General features: G+C 45.5%; 1 protein-coding gene across 2 annotated transcripts in view; it reads left to right on the top strand.

Moving 5' to 3' along the window:
• The first annotated feature begins 7,824 nt into the window (after nucleotides 1-7,824).
• LOC125291500 (UPF0524 protein C3orf70 homolog B-like) overlaps nucleotides 7,825-11,381 on the top strand; it is a 22,405-nt gene continuing 18,848 nt past the window's right edge. Inside the window, exons 1-2 of one of the 2 annotated variants that reach the window (XM_048238214.1) lie at nucleotides 7,825-8,268; nucleotides 8,470-8,741. In XM_048238214.1, the coding sequence (XP_048094171.1) occupies nucleotides 8,558-8,741 (184 nt within the window). In that variant the 5' untranslated portion in view covers nucleotides 7,825-8,268; nucleotides 8,470-8,557. Of the gene's footprint in view, nucleotides 8,269-8,466; nucleotides 8,742-11,381 lie in introns of both variants that reach the window. The other variant, XM_048238213.1, reaches the window with a different exon arrangement.

The raw sequence follows: 11,381 nt of genomic DNA, 5'->3' as shown, positions 1-11,381 counted from the left end.
TAGATCTCATTCTTCTTCAGGGTTCTGTTTGTAAACAGAGGATGAAATATAAGAAGGATAAAGATGGAAAAATGATCAGTTGCCACTACCTCTAAAACCATTCCTGTTTTGGGGGTCGTCTCATAGTTGCCCCTCTAATGCACCTGTAGTTAATTTTGTTGACACCAAAACGGGTGAAACTGATTCACAACCACCTCTGTTACATAACTGGCCAGATCAATATCCCACAAGTGTGATTGACTTGATGCTATACTCCTATGAAACAGTGTTCCCTTTGTGCCCATTTGTTTGAGCAGTGTATAAAACCGTATGGTTCCAGCCAACGAGATGCGTGTTCAGGAGAGTTTCAGTTGCACGGGAGGGGTGAGCTAACTCTCCATTTTGTTTGAACGTCAACAGTGGCGTTGCCCAACATCGCCTAGAGTAGTCAGAGCCACACACCCTAGAGCCTATTAAAGAATTCACAACTAAACCAATATGCTTTGTCATGGAGGGTTTACTGTGTGACCGAGTTACACAGACCCATTAAGTTCAAGTAAACCAAGCTGCTGTCCACTAAGACCAGAGAGAGAGCTGGACAGATACAGCAAAGTGGACAGATAGGGGAAAGTCCTGTAAACTGTTGAAGAGATGAATGGTTATCTTGTCACTTTAGCTCACTGCACTCCTGGCTCATTAATGCATTATTCAGAGTCTGAAAAGGTACAGACATCGTTTGAATATTAAACATCATCAGCTCCCACGTCTACTCCCCAGTCCCCTCTTTCCATCTCCACCTTCACTCAGTGAAACTCCTTTGGAGTGACTGTGACGCCAATGACATAACAAACGTTCAGTCTGCCGGAAGGTGAGCCATTGTGATGCGTAAGGGAAGGAGAGGTGGTTTCCTGGTTAAGAAGCATGCTGCCTCCTTCAGTCTTCTCCTCTTCCACATATTGTGCAGGAGAGTGGGTAGGGGGCTGGTGGGAGATACGGACATGCGGTCAGAACATTCAACCTCTCAAATGCCTCACCAAATGCCCATACTACAATATACAGTGTTACAGTTCATTGCAATAAATACATACAAACAATGACTCTCTCTCACACACACTTACTTCTTACTTCTCTGTCTCTGAAAAAGAGTATGCATGTACACACATGCACACTCACACATTGACAAACAAACACACACACCTAAACCTTGTGTCCTTTATGCAGACTGTCTGCAACTTCTCTCGAAACGTTTACACAATCGGCCACAGTGATGCCTGGCTGGAATCTCGCCTGCCGGAGAGATTTACTTCCTCTTCTGCCACTAAAGGCAACATCTGCCGCGTCCATCTGTCAGCGTCGCCAGCAGCAGCAGCCTTTTCCACTCACTACAAATCAAAAGTCCGGCCCGGCCCATTTACAGATCAACAGCGCCGGTAATGCAACACACCACACGCTCAAATCAAACCGCCCTCTCCTGCCGTTTTATTATAGACGGGGTCGTTAACAGTGAGAGTTAAACGTTTATTGGCAATATGCTGTAAAAATCTGAGAAGATTGATGTACACAGCAATCTATAAATGCTGCCAGTCAGCCGGGATGAGGCCTCTGCTCTGGATTATAATCTCAGCCAAAGAGATGGTTCAGTGCCAGAGAGATTTGCAGAGATCAACCGAGCAACGAAACACTATCTAATCAGACCACACACACACACACACACACACACATTCACGCATCATTGAGTAAAATGACCATTCATCTTTTTATTTAACTTTATTTTAATTTCTCAATTTTTCCATCCCTGTATATCACACTGTACAGGCTGTGTCAGGGGTCAACTGACTGGGAAAACGGTGCTACACAGCTGATGCCGGCCCTGCTTTAAGAGCACGTGGCCCTGACCTAGTTACAAGATTGAAAGATGAATGTAACTGGCTTAAGCTATGGATCCCAGAGCCTGTCCCCTGTAATCACGTCACTGGAGATTGGCCGTCACATTTATGATCCTCAGAGGAAGTTGAAAAGGCACAGGCTCTTCAAGTGCTCAGTGGGCAGATAGTCAAGCAAGTCAGCCATGCATGCACTACACATGTACATTGTATAAGGAGGGACAAAGATGTATTAGAGGACCTGACATCCAATTAAAAAAAAATGTGTATAAACTTGGGTCTGTTTTAGAATGTAAATCATATAGCATATTTGCATATCACAATGTAATTTTTGGTACTAGTATTATAACACAAACACACACATACATACACACACACACACACACACACACACACACACCAACGTACACTTACATGGCCATTCATACTCAACACCACTATCCTGGGCTGAATTCCCCACAAGTGTGGTATTGCTACTGTACAACCATCCTTGTAAAGTGATCGTTAAAGCCAATCAATTTGATCTCTCTCTCTCTCTCAGTTTAGTTACAACAGCTGAGGGGAGCACAGCCCTTAGCACAGGAAGTCTCATCCGGTGGTCCCTCCATGAGATCCCGTCCATGTGTGTGTGTCCTCTGTTCCTCCCTTCCGCCTCTTCTCCGTCTCTGGGAGTACGAGCAGTGCTTGTGCAGATGCTGCGTCCACTGTCGGTGTGAGACACACAACTCACAGCGGTAGGGCGGCGTGCTACGACAGACTGTTTCTATGATGACAAAGGCTCCAGGGTGAGGTAGGTGGGAATGTTTGGGTGCCAAGTCAAAGTAGACCTTCATCCTTTGATGATGTGGGCCTTGGAGAATTGTTGAGAGAGGAAAAGTGGCAAAGCGTCTTTGTTATGGTGGATGATGATGAGAACAGAAAACTCCACAAACTAATATCAGGCATCATTATGCGGGGCTTCTTGTCTTGTGAAAGACCCAGATAGAGAGAATGTCTTTGTTCTCAAGCTTTGATGATGGCGCACGTGTGTATGTGTGTGTGTGTGTGTGTGTGTATGTATGAAAATATGCATGCAAACTATGAATCAGCCTTTGAAGGGAGACACTAATGCGCACCAAAAGAAGCTTGTCTCATCACAGCTCAGCGCTTTGGAAAAACACCACTACATTGCATCTATGAGGACAAACATGAGTCATACAGGAGCTGAGAGAGCAAAAACAAGAAGGCCAGAGCAAATGCCAGAGCAGTTACCCCATATGACCTCAGCTACCCCATCTAACCTTAGACCCTAGATCTCTGGGGCAAAGTAAACAACCCCAACGAGCCAGGCTAATGGTTTAAATATCTCATCAATTGGCAAAAGTAAGACTTGTAAAAATCTGATATCCTCTTAGACCTGTGGGCTTTGGCAATTGTGTCAATTGTGCATCACATTACAGGTAAGAGCATAACTTGGTCATTGCTCTGGCTCACACAACAGTCTGCAGGAAGCTATTCTAAGTATGTATGTAAGTATATATACTCTTTTGATCCTGTGAGGGAAATTTGGTCTCTGCATTTATCCCAATCCGTGAATTAGTGAAACACACAGTAATCCCGTCGCAGTGAGCTGCCTGCAACAACAGCGGCGCTCGGGGAGCAGTGAGGGGTTAGGTGCCTTGCTCAAGGGCACTTCAGCCGTGCCTACTGGTCGGGTTCGAACCGACAACCCTCCGGTTACAAGTCCGAATCGCTAACCAGTAGGCCATGGCTGCATGCTCCACCACATTACAGAGTAGTAGTAGTTACAGAGTAGTGATGGCTTGTGTCCAAGTCCTGACCTGTGCTTGCTGTAGGCACACACCTGAATATCTCCTCTCATCCACACATCTGCCTGGATACAACAATGTGAGATATTTAAATCATATGGGCCAAATGGGACCCAGAGATGATGGGAAGATCTACTTTGTTGTGTTGGAGTAGAGGGGAAAAACATAGTTATACAACTTAAATATGGTCGCATGAAACAATGAAGCACATCTGGTAAAAGGACAATGGCAGATCTGGGTGGTATCAGCAGTTATCAGGAACAACGCTGGGCTCACTGAGCATTCTTCCGTCTCCCGAGAATGCCTCATCAGTGCTCAGCAGTTTGGGGATAATTATGCGACATGGTGCATCTGTGAAGACAAACGTCAGGTGGGACCTGAGAGGGCAGAGACACAGAGAGAGAGGAAGAGGAGTATAGGTTGTAGGAGCACACACCTGACTGTGTACCTGCCACTCAGTGACAGACTGTCTGAGTAAGATAAGATGAGATGAGATGAAATAAGATAAGACAAGATCAGATCCGTTCCGATCCGTGATAGTTTTGGGTTGTTTAAGAGGGGTCTAAAGGCATATCTGTTCAACATGCACTTAATTCTTTAAGCGCTTCTTATGCGTTATATGGTGTATAATATTGTTTTATTTCCATCAGGCTGTTGATTAATTTGACATTATTGTTTATTATTGATATTCTCTTTAATGTAGTCTTACCATGTTATTGTTTTTATATTGAATGGACATTATTGTTTATTATTGCTTTTTGCCCTCATTTTCATTGTTTATTTCATTAGGCTATTGATTGAATTGACATTGTTGTTTATTATTACTATTTTCCTTATTATAGTCTGACCAACATTTTAATCTGTTCCCTGTCAAATTTAAATATTATATTGTTTTGTATTTGTATGTCACTTTGGACAAAAGCATCTGCCAAATCCCATACTGTAACTATAACCATAAGAAATACTTTATGGATCCCAGAGGAAATCTGAGTGTTACATCAGTAGCAGCATTCAGTACATTCAAACACAAAAAGCTAAAATAATCAAAGATAACAATACAAAAAGATAAAACAGACATCTGTCATCAGTCACAACAGTGCGGTAAAGAAGGGAAAAGTTATATCGTGTGATGGCTATCGGTAGGAACGATGTTATGTTTTTAGCCCAGTAGCAACCAAGTCATATAGTGATGTGAAGAGGCTGACCTCTATAGCACTTGGAAGATTAACTACAGTCAGGAGCTGGGAGATCAGGAACTAAGAGAGACTACTGTTGCTGTAATGAACACCTAACTGTGCACATTCTACTCAGGGCGTCCCTTTCTTCACAAAGCTCTTGATGACCCAACTCTTTCAAGAGTACTTCCTCTCCTAAGACAATCCATGCACTAAACAATCCATGCACTTACCAAACCACTAACATACACTTCCCTAACACTTACCAAACCACTAACCATACACTTCCCTAACACTATCATCTCCTTGGATACACTTGACTAGTACTTCTGCACCCCTTTGGTTTTATGATCTATTGTTGTAGTATTTATTGTTATCTAAGGTCTCCTCTGTGTTGTAGTATTTATTGTTGCTTGAATGTTGTTCCTCATTTTGTGAGTTGCTTCTTATAAAAGCGTCTGCTGAATAAATAAATGTAAAAGTAAATGTATTCAGTGACTATTATTGCTGTAATGAACTCCTAACTGTGTGCCTTCTAGTCAGTGTCCATGCATCTGCCGGTGGGATGAAAACAACAACAATGTGAAGAGACTTCAGGTCTTATTGCAGTGAGTAGATGAACCCTAGTTTGTCTGAATGAAGACTATTATGTGCCTATTACTGCGGGTCCTGATGTTGAGTCAGTGGGACGACTGAGAAGCAGTGCCACATACTGCCACATACTCAGCGGCTGTCCTGGAAAGACACGAGGCCAGTTGAGGACAACACCGAGTCGAATCGACGAGAACATATTTACAGCATCCTCTGCAACCTGACACAGTGAGCACAGCCAAATCCCCCCTCAAACCTTGCCTCATGGTTCATTACATATAAAAATTATGCACATAAATAAGGCATAAACTTTCCACCCTCGCCCATCATCATATTTTATTCAGGGCCTCCATACCCTAGCTGGGTTCATGGTACCGGTGAGATGTATTTTTAGGATCTTAACCTGAACGTCTTCGCCAGCCGCACGCAACAGAGAGGATGGGGGGAGAATAACATTGGAATAAATCTGAGAAGGTCCTTATCAACTCAATATATAATAGAATACTTTTTTTTATCACATCAGTGTAAGGGATCAGGGCACATTGGTGGACTGTGTCTGTATGAGTATGTATGTGTGTGTGTGTGTGTGCATGCAAAGCAAAATGTGTCCATGTGCGAGCCTCTGTGTGTGTGCGCGTGTGTGTGTGTGTGTGTGTGTCCATGTCCCTGTGTCTGTGTGTGTTTGTGTGTGTGTGTGTGCATGCAAAATGTGTCCATGTGCAAGCCTCTGTGTGTGTGTGTGTGTCCCTGTGTGTGTGTGTGTGTGTGTGTGTGTGCATACAAAATGTGTCCATGTGCGAGCCTCTGTGTGTGTGTGTATGTGTCCATGTCCCTGTGTGTGTGTTTGTGTGTGTGTGCATGTCCCTGTGTGTGTGTGTGTGTGTGTGTGCATGTCCCAGTGTGAATGTGTGTGTGTGTGTGCATGTCCCTGTGTGAATGTATGTGTGTGTGTGTGTGTGGGTGCATGCCCATGTATACGGGGTACCATGGCATATCCCTCACCCTGCTGCCAGGTTGAGTTTCTCTGACATTGTTCCTCTGTCGTCATGGAGGCAGACAGATGCTCGACGCCTGCACAGAATCTCAAGCCACTCAGCCTCCAGCATGCTGACTAAGCACCTGTCAATGTTCCCGCAAAGAGCGGAGAGAGAGTCCGGGGAGCTGCGCTGCCCATCCGTAACGGGCGCAACCTGCAACCTCAGTGCCCTCGGCCTTGCTTCCATAACCCCTGCTATGCGCTAATAACCCGCTTGATGAAGACGTTCCTGTGCCATCTGCGACGGGAGATGAGGATGAATTTTGACGTCAGGTGCATGTCCCTGTGTATGTAATCATGGTGAAGACAGATGTGTGTGTGTGTGCACAGAATCCCTGTCCAGCCTCTGTGTGTGCACCCTGTGTCCATGTCCCTGTTGTGTTTCTCTGACATTGCCCATCTATACGGGGTACCATGGCAGACACCCTGCCGCCATGTGCATGTCCCTGTGTGTGTGTGTGTGTGTGTGTGCATGTCCCAGTGTGAATGCATGTATGTGTGAATGTATGTGTGTGTGTGTGTGCATGCCCATGCCCATGCGGGTACCATGGCATGTCCCTGTGTGAATGTTATGCCAGTGTGTGTTCTCTGACATTGTTCCTCTGTCGCCATGGAGGCAGAGGGATGCTGCCCCTCCGACAGAATCTCGCCACTCAGCCTCCAGCATGCTGACTAAGCTATCAATGAGAGCGAGCCGAGAGAGAGTCCGGAGCTGCGCTCACCCCTGCTGCGCAGGTTGCAACCTCTCTTGCTTCCATAACCCTCTCGGGGCTTAATCACCATTTAATGAAAGCTGATTGTAAATTGCTCCAAGCCTGGTTACCAACGTCTATTATATTCCTGCAATTAATCTGAATGGCGGTGAGCCGTTGAGCTCAAAGACTAATGTTTTAGGTAGAAGACAAGATGTATTTTAGTTTATTTGTTATTGCTCAATCCATATTTTGGCTATTACATTAACGTCCATTTGTTTATTGCTTTAAGAGATATTAAATCAGGTCCCTTAGCCCCCGGCCAGGTCTGGCTATCGGCAATTTAATTAAATGCCATTAAACATGCACGTCTCTCCCCTCGGTGAACTGTAACTAGATGAACTTGCCGTGTGGGAGAGAATCGCTGCGTGAAACGGAGCATGTAAATTCATAAGCCGCCGCTGCTGCCCTCTCTGCAGAAGTGTGTCTCTAGCAATTATCAATATATATCCTCAATCTCAGCGCGCCGTGCAGAAATACTGAGTGACGTTTCATGAATATTCTTCTGATAGAGAGAGGCAGGCAGGGGCCCGTCTCGAAGTATGTGAGCGCACAGCGCGACCTACCGGGGAGTGACGTTATTCCGCGGCGAGCCAGTTGTGGGAGACGCGCTGGATGCGAGTGTCCAGCCAGTTTAGCGTCAGCTGAAACTGAGTGGCATTCACTCGGAGGTTGTCGCCAGGCGTGGAGCTGTGCCGAGTGCCGACTGTTGCGTTTGAAATTTGGCATGCAGGGAGAAACTCTAAGCATAGCTGTTGTTTTGCACAAGGGTGAGTCCTAAAGAGTGTGCCTGTGTCTGGAAACATTGCCTTTTGTATTTGTGGTATGCAGAAGTATTTGCCTTTTTGTTCGCTTTGTGGACCTCTTCGATGTGCTTTGCGGTGGAGTACCAGTGTCGGAATGGTCTGATGAAGCGTCGCTTCGGCAGTGATCGGTCGCCGTATAGTGAAGTTAAGAGCAGATGTTGGAACTGAGGGAGCGGCGGAAACAGTTCAGCACGGAGGTCCGCGACGTCTTGTCTACGCGGAAAGCGCCGTTGTCTGGGTAAGATAAGTTGTGACGGTTTGGGTAGCATGACCTCATGACTTTATTATAATTTGAGCAGAATTGAAATGGAAAGGCATTCAGTTCAACAGTATTTATGGCCACAAATATAAAATGTAACCTAATGGTAATGATCTTTCGGGGTTTGACTGTCATGTGTCACATCATTGTCTCTGCTTTTGTTTTCTTGTTCTTTAGTAGACATGTAGAGAAAACAGGATGTAGACGACTGTGAACACGGATGCGCACCTTTCTTCACCGTTTCTGATTTTGGATTCTAAGGAACGACATGGCCTCGTCGGGGGCGCACAAGACTACGAAGAGCGAGAAGTTGGACGAGGCGCAAGCCCTTGCCAAGAGCTGCGCTGGCAGACCGGACTTCCTTCCATGCGACGGCCTCTCCATTTGCGCCACGCACAGTCACGGCAAGTGCTTCAAGTTGCACTGGTGTTGCCACCTCGGATGGTGTCACTGTAAGTACATTCAGCTTTGATTGATCCGCTGTCTACTGTTTATTCCGTAGGAAGTCTCGGAGGAGACACACTTCAGTGAATTGTCAGGAACCGTTACTTTCACAGTAAGATAACGGATGCAGCTGTTCTGGCTTCTGACACAGTTTAGGCTAGGAAGCGATTAAAGCAGTTGCTATTCAGGGCACGTTTATTGTGTCAGTGCGCCGGCCTCTGTAGCGGGTAAACGTGCTCTCAACAAATGACTGAACTGTCATTATTGACATTAGCATAAACTCAGGCTGATCATTGTGCTGAGACATGTAACAAAAGCAAATGTTCACTGGAGCACACTGCATTCAGTTGAGGGGTCAGGAAATAGGCTATTTCTGCCTTTATACTCTCTGGTCAATACTGTAGTTCTGGTCAAGGCTATTGAATTTATGTTGGAAAAAAAAACATTTTCATGAGTGCCATGTTTCCTCATTTTTTAACCTTAACCTCCGCACCTCATCTTTCAACCTCTACTTCTGGGCCCACATCCTATTAGACAGCCGCATAATATTTCAATAGAACCTATCTCTATAGACTGTCCCTGGGTCAGCTGTTTTGCCTGCCCTTCTGTAGGAGCACAATGTGCATAGTCTGGGGCTGGCTCATCCGGGCTTAGTGAGGGGATGTGTTTTGTATGCCAGTGGATGTGGCCGTGTAATTCGTCGGAGCGGAGTGGAGCGCAGCGCAGCGTCTCTACCTAAGCCTGCCTTTCGGCCAATCACTCGGTAATGGCCCTGAGTTATCTGGTGTGAGCATTACCACTGCCTGCAGGACATTGCAGGTTTAGTGGAAAGCACTGGATGTAGGCGGACATCTGATCTGACTGACCCCAATCTGAAGTGTCCAAACGCTCTGTACTGTAAGTTCACTTTTGTATAAACAGTGTGTCTAAATGAATGCATTACAAATACTTTGTGAGTAAGGCTTAGGGCTTGGGTGTTTTTTACACACAAAAATGTGACATGAGAGGCACACAAGACTATTTTCTACTTATTTCAGTTCAAGGGTATTATACTCTGTTGTATGTCACTATGACGGAAACAGGAAGCATCACTACTGTCCTCTTTAAGTCCTAAGTAACTAAGTCCTCCTTCACAGACAGTAGCTGGCTGATCTGGGGACAGAGTTTGTGTGTAGTGTGGGATCAGGGCCAGCTCAGAGCCAGACCTGTAGCCTTCTGTCAGCTGCTCTCTAGCATCCTCTGTGCCTAGTGGAAATGGGCACCCAGACTGCACTTGGTTAAATGTAGTTTTGGAGCCATCCACTAGTTGTTCATTCATGCCCTGTCTTGTGGATGGTGCCATCGAGTTGTTCTTACTGTCCAGATGGCAGCTGACAGAAAGCAGATCTGCCACTGATCCCACGTAGATCCGTCAGAGCTAGCGAGACTCGCTCAGGAGTCACATGACCTCTTCTGCCCAGCTGCAATGGAAGACGTTGTTGATTAGATTTGAATAAAGTTCAGTGGGAGGCATTAGGAGTTAATAATATTCCTCTGAACGCAGGGGGGTTTAGCACATTGGATCAAGCCAGAGAGGGATTGGGGGGGTGAAACTGCCACCACATCCACACGTATGGCCTGCAGTGCTTCCATTGAGAAGTGCTGTGCATCTTTTTTCACATGAATGAATAAATCATCAGTTGTCGAGTCATAGCAGGCGCAGCATGGTTTGCGAAACTAGGACACATCTCTGATATAGGGGTTGACGGGCTGCTGTCTGACCAGCCCGGTATAGCTGCTGTGATTATGTTTTAATTGCTGCTGGAGCTGTGGGTGGCTGCTCTGATCTGTTAGAAAATGTGCAAAAGTTCTTATGATGGTCTTAGGCCTGCGCTTGACAAGTGAATCATTGGCTTAGTTCTAACTGGGTTTGGAGCGTTGTTTTCCGGTGATTAATATTTTACTGACACCTTAGGAGCTGGCTGTGCTTGGTTGGGTCTGAATTTGTGCCTCTATGAAACACTTGATTTTCACTTGCCATCTTACTTTTGGGCAAGTCATGGGAGGATATGAAGGTGACTTTGGTACTGAAGTTTGTACTGTCTAGTAAAACATTCTTAGTCATCACCAAGGAGGTATGCATGAGTATCATTACCTCCTGTTTTTATCATGACATGTCTTGGTCATTATTAGACATGATGACAGTCTAAGATGCCTGATAATAAACACTTAACATCCATCATGACTATTTAATTACATTCTTAATATTTAATCATAACGGTGGCATGACTATATTTTTTTAAAGTATGTTTTGACAGATGTCATGACAACCTTATAACGGGGGGGGGGGGGGGGGGGGGAGTGGCAAGACAACTGTGATAATATAGGAATAATGGAAGCTCTCAAAGTACTTTCCACTCAATTTTCTGAAAAAAGCCACTCCGTTTGGTCTGCCGAATGAGGGTGCTAATTACTGTTCCGATTAACAGCCTTACCAAAATAGTTTCCCCAAACTCACATCCGTAATGGTCAGCCTCCCATTGATTGCGGGTGCCTTGTGTTTGCGGGTGCCTTGTGTTGTTTTTCCACACACACATCCACCACCCCCCCCCCCCAAACCCACTCCTCATCGAACCCCCCCCCCCCCCACACACACACACACACAAATA

The sequence above is a fragment of the Alosa alosa genome, chromosome 3, assembly GCF_017589495.1.
Source record: "Alosa alosa isolate M-15738 ecotype Scorff River chromosome 3, AALO_Geno_1.1, whole genome shotgun sequence".
Classification (NCBI taxonomy): Eukaryota; Metazoa; Chordata; class Actinopteri; order Clupeiformes; family Clupeidae; genus Alosa; species Alosa alosa.
The sequence above is the reverse complement of the archived record's forward strand: the minus strand, read 5'-3'. Positions and strand labels throughout refer to the sequence as shown.